Genomic DNA, 17,712 nt, shown 5'->3' on the forward strand with positions numbered 1-17,712 from the left:
GCCCCCACTCTGCCACTGAGATGCATTTTGTCCAGGAAACCACTGGCGAGACATGGCGCAAAATGGAATGAGACAGGATCTTGTGTACCAAATATAAATACGAGAACTGATTGATTTTGGTTGGCGCACGCATGTGTGAGATGCTCCCCCAAAGTGATTCGTCCTAAGCTGTTGGGCAGCAAAAAGCAAATCAATTCATTGTTGCGAATGGTCAACAGGTGATGAGCAAGCCGCCACAGAGCTTCGTCGGTCGTCACCGTTTGGTTGGTTGTGAATTTATTGTGAGATTTGAGACGATTTACGATCATAACTCAACTTAACTGTCTGCCTGCAGCACTTGAAAGCAACCGCAGCTGTAAACAAAGTGCTGTCCAAAGATAAGACGCAATCAAACAAGAAATGAATAACGACCACAGGAGAAAGCATCAGAACTCTACAATCCGCTCTCATGCTGAGTCAAAAGCCAACGAAAAAAAAAAAACATGAGTTTGAAGAGCGGTTTTAAAGATAGGCAGCGAAGGGGCTGGCTTAACATCCTATTCAACATGCGTTCAGATTTTTTTTTAAAGACTTTGGAAAGCTTGTCCCAAGATATTTTTAAGGCCGATGAAGGCACCCTGGAGAGCTCGTGAGTAAAGATGGAGCGGACTGGTCGCTGTTGTTGGGTCACACTTTGGACTCCAGCGTGCCATTTGAAGAAGCACAGACCTGATATCAGTTACGGCTGGCTGAGCAAATCCAGCATCATGAAGCTAAATTGGACACCGGAGATGAGAATAAAAATGTCTTCTTGTATGTTTTTGGAAGGGTTTCATACATCAATGTATTTGGCCAATTAATGGTTCCCAGTAGTCAATCCGGCAAATACAGTCAATAACTTGAAATGCCAAAGACCCAGCAAGTGGCAAAGTTCCATTTTTTTCCTATTCTTGAAATCCCTCTTCATGCCAGACGAGAGATTTTCTCCCTCTGTACGCAAGTCCTTTTGTGTCTTGCCATCACTGGCACATCTGCACTGGATTCTCAAATCAAAACGAGGTGCAAAAATAAACAAAACAAGGCAAGTGAACAAGAATAAACACGCGCTCTCCAATTCAAACGTGTCTACTGTAGCAAAACGTTTGAGGGATACTCCCAGCCTGCTTCCACAAGTGCGGGGACTCGTGAAAGCTGCCACACGATCCTCCGTCTGACAGACGGGGCCAGGTTCCCCTCGGGCGGGAGGCACTTCCGTCGGTGCCAACTCATTAAGAACCCAGCTGGTTAGGAGGCCAGGTTTGGGGATAAGACCGCAGGGCTTCTCCCATCAACATGTGATTGAATTTTCAGCGTTGAAGAATACGCAGCCTTTGATACGCACGCATCTTGCTTTTGCTTGAAACGTATGTACAAAGCCCCCCCCCCCACCTTTTTTTTTTTTCGGCACGGTTCGCGCACGCAGCCTTTGATACGCATGCATTTTGCTTTTGCTTGAAACGTACGTACAAAGGCCCCCCCTTTTTTTTTTTTTTTTTTGGAATATGCTGTTTTGTTTTGCAGGCAGAGGGAGCGAGCCAAGCGACTGTTTCCAGACTTGGCATGGCAGCAAACAAGTTCTGGAAGGAAGCTGGATGACTTCTTCTTCACAACAGCTTGGTTGACAACAGACAGGAAGGCATTTCAACCAGATCCAACAGACAGCCAAAAAACAGGTTTCCATGCACCCCACCTCCCCATCTGGCAGGGATGGAATACATCCGGATAACTGGTATTTGTGTGTATTGGCCTGCAACTAGGAACTGCGGTTTTGTATTTAACGAGCCAAGCACGCCTTTTCCACAAAGCTCAAGCGGAAGGGATGTTACGCCCGGTAAGATCAAGTATACGTTAGTTTGACCGATAACACTCAAAAAAGCTCCACCCATTGAGTTGATATTGGATTAAGCGTATGTTGCTTGTTTACAGCAAGACGATTTAAGGAATGGAAGGGGTCGCATTGAGCAACGTCGCCCACTAGATGTCACTGACACCGGCAATTGAAACTTGAACAGGACATCACGGAGCGGGGCTCGACAACCTTTTTTTCAGGTGAGTGCTCACTCATTCTTGGGGATTGAGTCATGTGAAGGGATACCGGTTTTCGTACAAGTTAAAATGACCTTGAATTCTATGGTCATAATGAATGATATATAAGTGAAGGCACCAACCATGTTCAGGTTTGCGCAATAATTTTTAACAGTAATGAGCAATTCAAAAAAACACTTTGTTTCTATCAATTCCTGTAGCAAATGTCAACAATTTCAAATGATCACCTCACTGGTGAGCTGAGTTGGTGAGCGCTTTCATGGAGGTCCACATCATTCAGTCAAGATTAGATTTAAAAAATAGTCTGCGTTAAGAACTTCTACGTCATAAATGTTTGCGTATTGTCATACGTACACTGCTAAATTCATTGAAGTGGAAGAAAAAGATTGAGGTTGATTATGAAATAAGCACACGGATTTTGGATGACCAATATGACCTTGAAATAAATGTCCCTGCCCCATCAGATCTCCCTCCTCCCCTAGCCCCCCACCCCCATTTTATAAAAACAAACAAACACAAAAAAAAGCAATGTAATCCTCCCGCAAAAACAGACAAACGATCTCTCGATGAAATTGATATTTTACCAATCCCTAATAGCGAGTTGATCAACAGGAATTATCGAATACTTTTTGGACTCACCGAGGTTCCATCGGAGTCCTGTTGTGGTCGTTTGGCAGGGTCCCCCAACTGGAATAAGGCCACACCAATCGCCCTCGATGCCCGTGTTCACCCCGAGTGCGTGCTTGCCCTACAAAATACAAACATGATAATTTTTGGCAAGTTGCATCTCCTCGTTTATCGATCCAAAAATGAAGCGCACACACACACATTATTATATCGAGTACCATATTCGCCATGATCCATCTCTGCGTACTGAATTGATCGCAACCGGATTATCGAAGTTTCGGATGTCAAGTGTGCCACTCGGATACAAAGTGGGCATACCACCGAAGGCTAAGTCCAAACATCATCGGGAAAACGAAGGATGCGACGAGGCAGCGATGGTCGGTTGCCGAGCGGCAAGGCGTCGCCGCTTCCATTCCAAATGTAAACTCAACAACGAGCGCAATTTTTATTTCTTTCCAAAGGTCGCACTCACCTTCATGTACAGGCATCTGCGTTCATCAGTCGCTGGCAAATTGGTGCTGTGTTGACAAATGAGCTTCATTTACCGTCGCTGAAGTAAGATTAATTGGAGGTGTCCAAGTATAAAGCAGCAAATGACAACGCGCCTTTGGAATAATGACAAGAAATAGCGAGGGGGTGCGTGAGAGAGGAACGCTTCAACCGTGAGACGGTTTCACCGGGAAGGCTAGCAGTCTTGCATGAAGATCTTGAAAATAAACAAAACAGGAGAAAATGGAGAAAGGAGAGAGGCAAACAAATGGGAAGTGTCCCTCAATGTCGGCCTACTTGTAAAGTCAATCAACGCAGGGCTGGGAGGACGTGCCTGGCATTGAGAAAATTCAATTCGGGGAGCATCAAACAAGGCTCGCTCTATCTCATACAGAACAGCAAAGTGGGCCATCACAAGTGTGAATGCTTTTGATTATTTAAAAGAGAGAGGAAGAGGCAAACCCGGCAGCGAGGCAGAAAAGATTTGGGAGAGGCCGTGTGCGCGTGCTGTTCAGTGGGGAACTAGCGTGCGGTGGTCTTCGACGCGACCCCGTCATTCCTCCCGTTGCTTATTTGCGCTTATTAGCAGTGAGTAAAATCGATGACAAATTGCATCTGATTTAGACGTGACGACAACTTCTATTTTGCCTTTGCGGCGATATCTCGACCCACACAACAATACGTGCGCGTGTCATCGACTCACAGGTCTGAGCAGGTAGGCCAGGCTGGTCCCTTGGATGACTAACAATGGGAGTTGCGTCATAGACAAAGCGTGATGGAGGGTCTCGAGAGTAGCCATGATCTGGTCAAGTCTGCCCGCCAGCCCTCCCAGTGTCACGATGGCATCCACCTGAACATACGGCATTGGATGTTATACAGAACGGCATGATTCCATATGTTGGGCTGCGTTTAGCCAACACAGACAAAGATTGCAGCAAAAAAAAAAAAAAGCATGTCAAGTGACCAACAGAAGTTTGTGTAAATCAGCCGAGACGAGGGTAAGACACTGGAGATCTTTGCAAAGTCATTTTAGAACAAGTGCAGTATAAATAGTCTCACTCGACTGAATTTGACTTTTGTCCATTAGTTTCAAGTCGGTGCCAGGAAAAGGTTGGCTTAGTTTGGCATCGCACACAGCACAAGACTGGAGGCGAGAGCAAAAAAAAAAGAAAAGCTCGAAATCAATGCCGACACAAGGCAGAGGGCTGAAAGTGCACTCGTCCTCATGTGACTCCTGTTTCTTACGGTAACACATGGGCTTCGGGATTGATTCGATGCACAGGCAAGCCTGTTAGATAACAAAAAGTGCATTTATCGATTTGCTTTTTTTTTTTTTTGCAACAATGGGCAAGCTAGTTGTATAACCTTTGATCATCAAACATCGTCATACCGCCAAACATCCGAACCACTCCTTTATATTTTGAAGAAAACATTTTAACAAGTGTTTCAAAACTGGTGTTTTTGTCACGGAAACAGCACTTATGAGACGATCTGGTTTCGTTACCTGGCAGGATCGCATTTCCTACACCTCAATCGATGTTGCTACGAGTGAAACTGTCACCTGCAGATTCCGTTGTTGAATCTCCTCCACCATGATGAGCAGACACTTCGTATAGTCCGTAAAATCCTGGTCGCTTGTTTCTATCAGACGGCACCCCTACATACAAAAAATAAATAACTACATCAATTAAAAAAAAAAAAAAAAAGAACAGTTATTTGTCTCGAGAAACTCTGTCTCTTCTATGCAGATTGAATCGCTACCGGTCGCCCATTCTGAATGTTTTACCTATTCGTCCAGAAGAACCTTTCCTCAAACCAAGACACCAAAAATGTTTTGGTACGGTAAGATTAAAAAAATCATCTCGCGGATCTAGCACAAACCCTTTGCGTTTACTGCTCAAGAGGTGACTTCTCAATAGTCTAAGTGTGAGTGTGGGCATTTGTGGTGATTTCCACTCACCTTGTCTGCATAGAAAGCTCGGACCTCCGCAGTAATGGAATCAAAATCCCCACTGATATAGTCGGGGCGGAAGCTGAGTAGAAGGATAGCGAGTGAGCATGAGTCCCAGAAGAAAGAAAGGTTGCGAGGATCGCCAGAAAAACAGCAGAGTCGAGGAAAGACGAGAGAGACAAAGTGCAGAGGACATCAGGGCATGTGTCAGGACTTTGATATGAGCGGCGAGCGACGGGGTGATTTGCCGCGGGAAGACAGATCTGTCACATTGCGCCTGGCGCTCCTTTGCTTTCGAGTGCGCGGAAGGTCACAAAATCCTCTTGGAGGAGCGTTGCGGATATCAGAGAGGAGCATTTGTCAAAGGCACACAGATAACATGTCTGTGTGATTCCAGCCATGTGTGCGTTTGTTGCTAAGAGGCCGGCCCATCCGGGGACACGATGGCTGCTATCTTGCGGTGTGCCCAAACAACACGATTTCATGGCCGGTTGGGCAGCGTGCGTGCGTGCTCACGTACGCTTTTATATCTCCTCTTCCATTTGTGGACGACGGCCCTCGCCGTGGTTTGCTGTCGTCCTAAAACTTGAGGAATGGCTTTGTAACGCTTTCCAGATTGAACGAGGTCTTCTCATCTGTTTGTGACTTTCTTTGAACCGTGGCTTTTTGTTGCAGCATTTTCGGACCTTCTGGCCGCCAACTTCATTTGCTCGGACGAGCTCTATTGAGGTGATTTCAGTCAAATAGATCTGGAGGTCATCAGGCTTGACTGTGGTCAGTGAAAATGAACTAAGCCTTCCAAAGAATGTCATGCCACAGTTATTTCACGATTCAGCAGACGGTCAATTAGCTTTTGAATATCTTTTCTTTTTTTTTTTCTTGAACAAATGAAAGCACCGTTTAAAACTGCATCGTATGTTTACTTGATTTACATTTTTTTTGAATGTCTTAAACACTGCAGTGTGGAAACTATGCAAAAGAAAAGAACATTAACGAATTAGAGAGGAGGGCAACCACTTTTTCACAGCACGGTAGGCACAAGTGCAGGCATGGTTCAAGAAGTCAATACTGAGGCTGAAACAAGCACGCACGCACCCTCATGTTGATATCCACACGTACACAGCTGTCCAATTACATTCAGCCACCATCCTCTCCCTCTTCACTCATCTCTTGACTTTTTTATCCTCCCGCTGAGGATTTGATGAGATGCGCTAATTAGACAAATGTCATTTTCCAATTAGAAATGGGAGCGGATGCAAGGCTTGAGTCAGAGGAGCGCCAGGGGCATCAAGGGGAGACTATTTCACAAACATATGAGGCGCCATGAAAACTGTTTTATTACCGAGATATGATAACAATTAGCCAGATGATGATACTGAGGGAAATGCTTTCGTGTAAATTACCATCATTTATTACGCTTCTCGTTGTCAAGCTGAAACTATTCAAGGGGATTCAACAAACGGATTGGTGCATTTTCAATCAAACTCAACTATCTTCACTTTTGAGTCGCTCCACGACAACAGACTGGCCTTGCCTGATTGCTTTTCACTTTCTTATCATCAAAAACTCTTTTCAGCTCAAAATAGCCACATTTCAATCACATGTGGCAGATTCAGTACGCTGAGCTAATGGCGTGTCGATCCATATTTACATTCCCAGTATCGCTGTGTAAAATCAGCAGCGGATTCTCAATAACAAGATCTGAGAGTCAAGGTAGAAAGCTAGAGTGTGTGAAGCATACTTGCATAGACATCATTACCGTGGAGGAGGTGGGGTTATTTCATGCTCGCGCTGCATCACGAGGACTCGAGATTCAGCTTAGAAGGGAACAAAACAGGGACGTGGCCAATTTGAGCGATTGCTGTCTGATTGATGTGCCCCATGCGCACCGTATATAATTAAATCATGCACTATACTCCGAATGTTGTTATCAAATATAACGTTGCGAGTAAGCGTGAATCGGAGTAACACCCCATGATGCCATGCGGAATAGCAAGAAAGCTATCACGAATGAAACTAGAAAATCAAAACAAAAACAAACAATATATTAATATTGTTTGTGTTTAGCTAAGCATTATTTTACTGAAACCGCTTCAACTTTCAGAGGTCATGAAAGCAAGTATAGCTCTGCAAACTTTGTGTTCATGTCACTGTATAATTTCCACTGCCAGCGTTTATTTCGCTACACTGTACAATTTCCACTCCACGCAGGCAGACGGGGACACACAAATGATCGCTTGCTACTCTTTAAGGACGTTGCTTCTGCAGAATGAGCTAAAGTCATTTGCATTTCACAGAAATATCCCATTTATGTTTGTCCTTCAGAACGCAATCTTGCAGGTGCAGCATCTCAGTGGGAAATTGCTATGCAATAGTTTCAACCTAAATTTGAGAGAACTTCTATCCTCTCCGGCGTGCCGGCCTTCATGCAAACTTATTTCACGCCGAGTTATCATTTACTGTTGCACACTCACATTGACACAACAGCACCCCCAAAATTATGCTCAATTACAATTGGATGTTTTTTTTTTTTGGTTTTATTTTTAGGTTATTCAAATGCAATCAATGTGCTTGGACAGCACAGGAGCCGCCACCGTTACACGAACACGACGCCGTGCTGGCTTGTGTTCGCCGTGTTGACAGCCTCGGTCGCACGAGGCCACCGACCGTCCAAACAGCCTTTCTATGGTGAGAAACGGGAATGCCTGTGTTACTTCATCTTCCCAAACGCTTTTTTTCAAAGTCATGAGCGATAGGCCCAATAATAACAATGAGGTAAAAAGCCTCTCCTTTCTCAAGAGAACTTTGAGAAACAGTCGTTCACGCCTTCGTCACATCCCGGCTGGATCACTGGAATGCACTTGACTTTGGAGTCAGCCAATCCTCCATGAAGCTTCTCCAGTTGGTCCAGAATGCTGCTGCTCGCCTCTTGACCGGTACTCGTAAGACTAAGATTTTTTTTCTGCAGAATTATTATTTTTTTTTTTTAAAGAGGATTTGTAAGTGTGCATCCACACAAACCAATCAATCATCCACCTCTGTGTCTTTGTTGTTTGCGGTCTCTGGCCCTGAGCTTGCTCTGTTGCAATAGCTCATTGCCACTTAATCTAATCTATTTTACTCATGCACTGGAGGCATCAGTAAACGCAAGGTCCATCAGACAAGAATGATCATGTAGATGATTGAATAAAGGATGAGATCTGGTGGGACTCCGTTTCAAACCGACCTTGACTTCGAAAACACACCCCAAACTTGCTCATGTCCCATCACGGTAGCAAAACACAAGAGGTCAAACCCTCATTTTCATCACCAGCCTTTAAAGAACAGGCACTACGGTTCACACTCAAGCGTCAATGTTGAAGCCTGAACACTTCAGGGACCACAGAGGCCCCAGATTCATCTCGGTGCTAACAGTGGTTTTCCATTAGCCAGATACTTTGCCATTTAGGGCGAAAATGTGCAAAAACAGCCTCGGTATGATTTTCGGAGAGCCGCATCAAGGTTATTATAGTTAACGAAAAGTAACAAAATAAAATTCCAATTGCAATGCTTTTCAAAACAAAAACTAACTGAAACTGCAGCTTGCACTTTAAAAGCTAACAAAAATGATAATTACAGCGAAAATGTTTGTTTTGTCTTTGTCAATTAATAACCCACGTGAGCTTTCGGGATTCGTTTTTAAAGGTGTTGATTGCAGAATTGCTGTATGCCCATACAGAAGAACGGAGGTCAAACAGTCCTTTGAGAATTGTCCAATTAATGCAGCCAAAAAGACGCGTTTGTTCAAAAGCCTGTGTTTGTTTTCAGGATAATAAAGGAAATCCGAGGAGGAGGACACAAAAATAATACAACCCCCCCCCCTCCACCCCCCAAATAAAAATACAAAATCCAGAAATAAAATGTTGAATTTGAATTTGCTTTTCCTTTGAAGCCGAACAATAATCCATTAGCATTTTGGGAGTGCAAAGAAAATCAAAAGATGCAATTTTAAAGCTATACTGGCCAGCATAGTTGTAATATAAAGATGATTTTGACAGAGGGATAGATGAAGAAAACAGGCAGACTGACCTGTCACTTTTTCTGGTGATGTGATACAGGTGATTGGCGCCACCATCAGCACACGCCGTCACTACGGCTACACGGAGACAGCAAGATAAAAACAGACATGAGGGAAATGAAAATTTGATCAATTGATGTGAACAGGACTCTGCGGTGTCATGATACGGCACAGTGAATGTCATATGCAGGACACCGGATGAGAAAATACACCGCGTGGCATGGTGCTGTTAAAACACGTGCACAAATATTGGCTTTTGCACCGATAACAATCCGGAATATGCTTTTCCTCTTGACATCCACAATTTCCAACAAGAATTTGAAATGTTGACGAGGGGCTTAATGAGAGTTCACTGTAGACTTAAAGCCTTGGTTTTAAACACTGAACAATGACTAACAGAAATCATCCATCCATTAATTAGTGAAGTCAATAAACTACTGTGAGAATTGAAATCCTACTTGAGGCTTCAGTTGTTGACCTTGATGTCAAAAAACAGAGTGGACGTGTTCATTCTCTTGCTGGTTCGACAAAAAGCACAAGGGCTGATTTCGAGTCACTTTAGGGTGACAATTCCATCCATGCCAGGATGTTATTTGGGAATGCACTTTAACAATAAAGTCTTTATCAAGTCAAATATATTTACAAAGGGGGGTGGGGGGCATTTCACCTTTATTGCTCATTTCCAACATATTTCAACATGAGGGAGTTCTTACCTGTTCTGGTTTTAAAAGCAGACAAATGAGGATGTTTGCTGTTTTTTTTTTTTTTAATGAATGATATGCAGTCCCTCTATTTAAGATGCAAACTATTTGCAAATGTATTCTCTTTCATGGCTCCTATTCAATTCCAATGGAACAGGCAGACCATTTTTTTGAAGAGCCCTTTTATGTTCGGGGCTGTTAGGGCGCACACAAGGGAAAGACTTCAAAGACCTTGCGCTGCTTCTTCTTACTTGTACCTTATGCAAGTCGCTGTAGCGTGCGCCGAAAAGAGATTGAACGCTTACACGTCTGTCTGCTTCATGTCAGACTTTTTCTTTGTCCGTGGCCATGTCTGTCTGGAAGTAGGAGCGCATTTACAACAGGACGAGACATCTGGCATTTCATTGTACCCCGGGTCGTCGTGATAGCCAAAGGTACACTTTGCGTTGGTTCGCAATGGCTCATTATCATTCAACAGGGCTGCTATTCTTATTACTATCATTATTAATCGCGCAGGCGCTTTTGGGTGAACGTCGACGTAAGCAGTCACGCTTGGTCACTTTACGATGACGTCATGACGTCGCTCCTACTTGGCTCTTTGCCGGTGGAAAACCAAACGCGTTTTTTGTACGAACTTGTTAAGCACCAACTCAGCGCAGCACTGGCCCCGGTGCCAAACGAACACCAAGTTTGTTTTTGTTGGAAAAGGGGTAAGAGACTGTAATTCCCAGGAAGTGCAAGGTCTCAGATCCCGTGGATGTTTCCTCAGGTCCACAATCACCTCCGCCGTGTTTCGGGCCAGGAAAAGGGCATATTAAATATTTTAGCGATGTTACCAACCACCTTTAACCCGAAGAACTGAAACAAATCTGAATGGAAATGATTGTTCACCGTCATTCTTCCACTCCTCCCTACTTTGCGTTCTTCTTGACGGCACATTTTTGCACGCCACTCCATCCTTGATTGCAAACACGATGCTTGACTGACTGACGTGTAATAGGCCCAACCCACAACAAGCTCTTCCACATCAACAAATGATGACGCGGACCTCGTTGGGGTCAATGCATGCACAATTTTGATCCGACACGGAGCGTCACCTGCCTTGATTGTTCTCATGAAGTTGCTGCACCCCGTCTTGAGTGCGAGCTAGTCGATGGGTGAGTGATAGACTAGATGTGCGCGAGGAAGATAAGCAGCTTGGTTCCACTTGACAACATCGCACCCGGCACCCGTCCAAAGGTTCCCCTTTGATCAGTATTCTGCACTCTACCTTCCAGTAGCTTTTTGGGCACCCTGCTGCTCAACCTCTCCCAGAGGTGATGAGGGGAGCCCAGGGGCAGCACATCACAAGGCTCAAGTTGACTCAATGCGCCTGTGTGAGTGTGTGTGTTTCATCGGGTCGCCGGGGGTGGAGACCTGGCTGCGGCGCCGCCATGTCGGTGACACACACACACACACACACACACAAACAGGCTAACATCTGTTTAGCCCATAAACACCATTAAAAATACATGGCGTATCGTGTTAAAGGATTTCGCTTTCAAGATGCAAGAGATCTCGGCATCGCCGTCATCTCATCAGACCATCTTATGCTCCCATGAGCCAGGAGCAAAACTGATAAGAAAAGCGTCTTCGTCATCATTGCTTGCGGCACTTCAAAAACCTCAGCCCAACGTTCCTTCAAACTCTATTTGAAACGATGTCTTATCTTTGCCAGAAGAAATTTTCAAACTTGTCACATCCCAACATCGCGTGTTTGATGGGTCGAACCTATCTCACAGTGGTCCTGATGGTATACAAAGTTTGATCCGATGTGACTGGCAGATTTTTTTTTCTTCCAGTGGAGTGGACTGTTCTGCTCACATTTTGAGTTCCACTGAGCAAGCGTGACGTGCCAATAATCTACAATAAAATCAGCGCAAACTAGATATTTTGTATCTGTATATTGTCAGAATGACAACGAGAGGTCTAATTAGTTTCTCTTTTTAGTCAGGTCATGCAACATGAACAAAACAGAGCCTGGAGCTTCATTTTCTCTCCCCTAAAATGTTCCCCCGCGAAAGAATGAGCAAGTGTGTGCAGTACTGTGCCGGGTTTTGTTTGTCATTTACTCTGATAAAGTGCCTTGGATTATTTATAAAGCACACAGCAAAACAAATGTGGAGCCTTTTCCAGAGAACTGGTCCTTTCAGATCTCCGGGGTGCTGCAATGTTTGAGACTGCAGCAAGGTCAACGTTTTTCCTCGTGATCCAAATGCCCTCCAGCAGAACTGGCGCTTGCAAATGGCTACATTCAGTAAGCTGCTAACACGCAAGTATGCATATGAGCTGCGCACCAATTGGCAAGTTGTTAAGATGAGACTGAATTCATCATGCTTCATCATGCTTTCAGGGCAGAAATGTGACTGTTTTTTTTCTTTCTCACAATCAACCATCCGTAATATTCCTAAGTGAAAGCTTAGTTGCAAATTCAACTCAACTGCATCTACAGAGCACTTGAAAACAACCGCAGCTGTATACAAAGTACTGTAGATGGTGCAAAAATAACTCACACGACGACAAACCATCAATTAATAACAAAGACGGTGGAAAGCACAAAAACAGTGAAACTAAAATCAAGTCTCGTGCTGCGTCAAAAAGAGCCAAAGAATAAAACCGAGTTTTAAAGATGGGAAGCGCGGTGGGTTGCCAAACGTTTAGTCTTTGGTCTGAATGCCGAGGTCTGGCTAGTCATTGATTATTTGATCACGGCACACACTAGCAGAGAGGTGCGCGCGCTTGTTTGCACAACAACCAATAGCTGTAACCGGTCTGAACATATTCACATTCCAGTTCGTGCATTGTGCACAGGGGGCTACCTGAAGACCTTGCAAAATACTTGAAGCTCAAAGAATGATTAAAACAAAATTTAAAAAAAAGGATTGCCATGGGTTGTTTAAACACATTCATAAGAGGTATAAAGTCATGTAAGTCAGTCTAATTTGTGATCATGACTTTGACCTTAACTGTTAGCGGTAATGCTTACGGCTAGGAAATTTTTCAGGTTTGCAATTGGAAGGTCGCAGGGCAGTCATGCTGAATATTCAGCCTGTGCCGGGGGACTTCATGTTGTGTCAAATTAGCACTGTTTTGTTGCAGTCGACGAGACGCAGATGTATAAATGTAACCAAGTGAACCATACTTGAACTTTGGTTGTGAATAGAACTTGTTTAACGAATGTAGCACTGTCTCTTTAAGAGTAGCGCTGTCTATAATCCCGTGAGAACACGTAGCGCGAGTGAGATTTAGACCAGGAAGTGAAGGGAGGATGACGTCACTGCGAAGGGGGATTGTCTCTGAGCTGCGCATGCCGCTTTTTCCAACTTAATACTGTATACCCGTGATCGTCATTGTGACCCGGGCGATATTCAGGTAATAGCAACTGGGGATCGAGGGGGTATTTCCCAACCCATGCTTATATCAACTCGACACCCCCCGCCCCATTTGTATTTGGTCCACATCCACTTTCCACAAGACTGGCACAAATGAGTGAAAAGGGCGCAGATTACATGTGAACAACCGAAAAGGGTTTATACCTTTACTCCACAGTATGTCAAGATAGTCCTTATCCAAAGGCTGGTTCAGGATGATCAAACCGATCCTCTGTTTGCCTGCAGTCAAAGAGGACAGCATGAATGACCGCATCCATGTTTGAGCAGAACTCTTATGTTTGTGATATTTGTACAGTATTGTTAATTTAAACAAGTACAAACTCCCTAAAGTAAAGTTGATATAAGCAATTATTTTTCCACCTGTTCTCAACAAAACAACAAGAAAAAAGGGGGGCGGGGGGCTTCAAAGTGAAATAGTGAATATTTCTGGCACGAGCTCTTGCTATCTGTCCCCAAACTGCAGCTCTCTACAAGAATGTGTTTGACAAAAGTGGCCTGACAGTAAGAACTTCGAATACTGTGACCTTGGATAGTGCACCATCTGCGACTACATGGCAGCAAGGGTCTTTAAAATCAGCACCGAAAAAAAAAACCAAAAACATGTCAGCTTGTCACCTCCCTCCTTCCTGTCGCAGACTGCCCATGCTTCATTGTCAAAGTCCCTGTCCTGGGATGAATCCGTTCCCAAATGTAGTTGGCCTCCTCCCTCCTAACACCATCCATCTTGCCTCCACTCTTCTTTTTCTCCCCCTTTTGTTCCACTGCGAATGCAGATCTCCCGGCTCCTAATTTGCAATTGCCATTTTTCTATCTGCAGGGGAGCAAAGGACTCACGGGAAAGTCTGCATCCTTGACAAAGTAAAACTGCAACGGCTCCAATAGCATTAATGGGCCAAAGATTACAGCGGCAGCTCTCGCCGTTGCACTGTATTCCATTTATCTTCCACATTTGTGTTTGCCTTTATAAATCCTTTTCCATGCATTTTTAATGTTGGTGCATTTTGGGTCAAAAAGTGAGTCATTGGGAAAAACGTTTAATGGGTGTTATTTTCCTATTGAATACGTGTACATGGTTTTAGTTCAAGTGGATCCTTGCAGCATTTGGGACTAAGTTGACTGGTCCGATGTGCTGCCATTTTGAAGTCAACGCAACATTTCAGGGCGTGTCAAAAGTCATTCAGGCGATGGCAGCAAAGAAGGATTCCAGTTATGGTCAAGACAAAAAGGCCGGCTGCTTTTCAATGCGATTTTATTGACGCTGTGCATGTGTGTGTTTTGCACTGACAGGACGGAGGTTTGAAAGGAAGCACCTGAGGGCAGCAGGTACTCCAGAGGTGACAGCTCTTCATCCATGACCGCGGGAGCAACTCGCTGGGATCTGAGGAGAGGGGCACAGATCTTTGAGAACGTTTTTGCTTGTTGCCTCACTCTGAGGTTTTCCTCATATCCCAAGGTTTGAATACACTTCATCACAGTTGCTCGGGACTCAGTCCCCCCCCCCCACCCACCACAGTTAAATACTTCCTCAAAAATACCTGAAACTAGCCTCAAAAAATGATAGGAGGCCCGAATGCTTGGCAATATACGCCGTGACAATGGACAGCTCCAAAACTGAATGGGCACAGAACATACGCATTAAAACAAGAGCATGAATGAAGCCTGCTGTGGTATGATATTTCTAGCCAGAGAAGAAAATCATATGGGTTGAAAAATTGTTCAAAAGACAGCTGGAGTCTGGCTTTTTTTTTCTCCTTTCCCCAGTTGTACCTCACTGCACATTCACAAATAAAACACAATTTCAATCAATTAAGGTGACAGACTCATTTCACCCGATGCACGCACATGTCGCTGCGAGCGGCTCTTCCTCCTCCTCAAGCTAATACTCAACATCAAGTTCTAAACGTCATAGTGGGTTTACAATTTACCAAGGGGTAACTTGAATATGCTATTGTCGCGGTTAACATCACTTGCCCCAAATCCAAAACAAGTCCCAACAATAGGTCAACAGATGCTGATCCCTTTTGAGCCACTTGCTCCTAATAGCCGCGATGCTCCTCATCTTCAATATTTGTGCTTTCTTCTCTCACCGTGACGAATACGTAAATGCAAGTATCTCACCCCAAATCCACATTCATGTCATCGTTCTAAATGTTTCGGCATCACGTCCAAAATGTTCTCACGCTTCTTTAGATCTCCAATGATTGACAGAATGTGCTGTCTTGCTTAAAAATCTACCATGGCGCTTTCAAAAGACAGAGAAAATGCACCGCATACAAATATACACATGATTAAAGGGATAGACTTCTTTCCTTTTGTGAGGGAAATTAAGTTGACACTGATTAATACCGACCAAGTACGAGCAATACTGAGGTAAAATGAAAAGAAATTTGAATCAAATCTAGGCAAACGAGGGAAGAAAATGAGAACATTAATTTGTTGCATCTAACACAAACAATGACTCTTTGGATAAAAATACTACAAGCCTGAATGCTGAGAAACATACCAAGTCTTCAGCTCAAAAATGAAATCGATCTTAATAGCAAGATATGTTTCACACGTCTGGACGTGTAATACTTGTCAACCCATTTTTGGTGTAAAAATAATCATACTCACATGAAGTATTTTTTTTTAATCCAACTTTCTCCACCTGGCATAGAAATAGCAGTGTGGCGAGTGTTCCAAATGTCCCTCATTCACTTTTTATTCTCCCCCACACTTAAACATTGACACAAAGTTGAGCATTATCAATCATTAATGGTTTTTGTTACTGATTACTGCACCAGAGTGTTTCTTAATTTTCAGTCTGACAATCTGATCAACCCAACATGATCTTGGTGAATGGGAGCACTTGCCGGCTGGTTATAAACAAGACAAAATTATGGATTGTGTTCTTTTGTTGCTTATCGTTCACCCATAAGTGAATCGTAATAATTCCGCCAGACAATAATATATATTGCTCTGTTAAGAGCCTGTTCGAACAAGCAAAAATCAACATTTAACCAGGCAGCTTGGCCAGTAATTTGGACTTTGCCCAAATCTAAAGGTGCGCACTGCAGCGTTATAACACGACACACGCATGCACGACGACACGTCATCTTTTATTCAAAATGCATTCATTCACATGAAATCCACATTTGAGATATCACTGGAAACGAAATGTGACCACGTTATAAATGTGATTATTATTATTATTATTATTTGGGGAAAAGCCGAAAGGAAAATAAGAAGATTTGGCCAAAAACAAAAACAAGACTTACAGGCTAGAGATACTTCCGCCTATACAATGTCCACAGTCAACGACGACAAACAAGGAGGCTTCTCAACTGAAGGGAAAAGTGGTGGCATTGTGAGTTAGGGACACCTACAGGCCAAAAAGGGAAGCACATTTTCCTGCTCCCGAAAAGTTGTCCTGTAATGAAAGCGTCCAAATAATACGCGTGTGTGTGTGTGTGTGTGTGTGTGTGTGTGTGTGTGTGTGTGTGTGTGTGTGTGTGTGTGTGTGTAAGTAGAAGTACAAATCATCGTGTTAAAGAAAAAAAAAAAGATAAATACAAATTCAACTTATGTAAAGTAAAACAGTGCTCTGAACTGTGAAATGCACTCCTACACTCAGTACAAAAGTAAAACCGGATCTGCTGTAAACATACTGTCCGTGAGGCCACAAAAACAACTAGCGCCAGGCAAGCGGTGACAGTCCAACAGCGCCCACATTCTCTGCTCAACAAAAACGGGCTTCTTTTGGCGCAAAACAACCGTGCCTTTCCTAAATAACCATTTGACCTTAGGAGGCGGTCCATACTTGGCACCACAAACGGGGAAATGTTTTTGTCACGTGGAGGCGGAATTAGGAGCCAGGAGCAGACATGCCACGCCAAGTTGAAAAGGAAAAGTCTTTATTTATGAAAACACAAAGTAACTACAGAGAGCAGGGCTGGATGCAGAAGACACGGAAGAGCTGACGCTCCGGTAGAAAGCTCGACGTACTGACAATCTGTCATTGAATAATCCAAGTTCACGTACTGTGAGACATCAAGACGATACGACAAAAGAAAGATACAAAGCATCAACGAGCGCCAACAACCGCAAAGCAACTAAAACAATAATGAGGAACAAACAAACAGTCACAACAGTTTTCATTGAAAAGTAATAAGGAGTCATCGAAACGGACACAATATTTTCGACATCGAGTGTGGAAGTACATGATGCATGAATGCCAAACACGCAAAAACAAATACAGATAAGATCGAGGCACTTTGGTGATGCGCACTCACACACTCCCTTCGGCTATCCAAGAACCTCCCTACTGAGCAAAATTATCCTCACGCGTAAACAGACAGCAGGAGCACACACATACACGTACGGCACACGGTAGTGATGGCGCACGCCTCAGAT

At 43.9% G+C, this 17,712-nt stretch overlaps 1 protein-coding gene across 3 annotated transcripts in view; it reads right to left on the minus strand.

Annotated features, from left to right (window-relative positions):
- tpk1 (thiamin pyrophosphokinase 1) overlaps positions 1–16,697 on the minus strand; it is a 21,188-nt gene extending 4,491 nt beyond the window's left edge. The window contains exons 1-8 of one of the 3 annotated variants that reach the window (XM_019869437.1): positions 16,578–16,697; positions 14,631–14,698; positions 13,465–13,539; positions 9,200–9,266; positions 5,141–5,213; positions 4,742–4,837; positions 3,884–4,030; positions 2,704–2,812 (exon numbers count right to left, since the gene is read on the minus strand). In XM_019869437.1, coding sequence (XP_019724996.1) covers positions 2,704–2,812; positions 3,884–4,030; positions 4,742–4,837; positions 5,141–5,213; positions 9,200–9,266; positions 13,465–13,539; positions 14,631–14,673 — 610 coding nt within the window. In that variant the 5' untranslated portion in view covers positions 14,674–14,698; positions 16,578–16,697. Of the gene's footprint in view, positions 1–2,703; positions 2,813–3,883; positions 4,031–4,741; positions 4,838–5,140; positions 5,214–9,199; positions 9,267–13,464; positions 13,540–14,630; positions 14,954–15,933; positions 16,470–16,577 lie in introns of those variants that run through there. The other 2 variants (XM_019869435.1, XM_019869434.1) reach the window with 2 other exon arrangements.
- Between the last annotated feature and the right edge of the window lie 1,015 nt (positions 16,698–17,712).

This window comes from Hippocampus comes, unplaced genomic scaffold (assembly GCF_001891065.2).
Source record: "Hippocampus comes isolate QL1 unplaced genomic scaffold, H_comes_QL1_v1.1 scaffold149, whole genome shotgun sequence".
In the NCBI taxonomy this organism is placed as follows: Eukaryota; Metazoa; Chordata; class Actinopteri; order Syngnathiformes; family Syngnathidae; genus Hippocampus; species Hippocampus comes.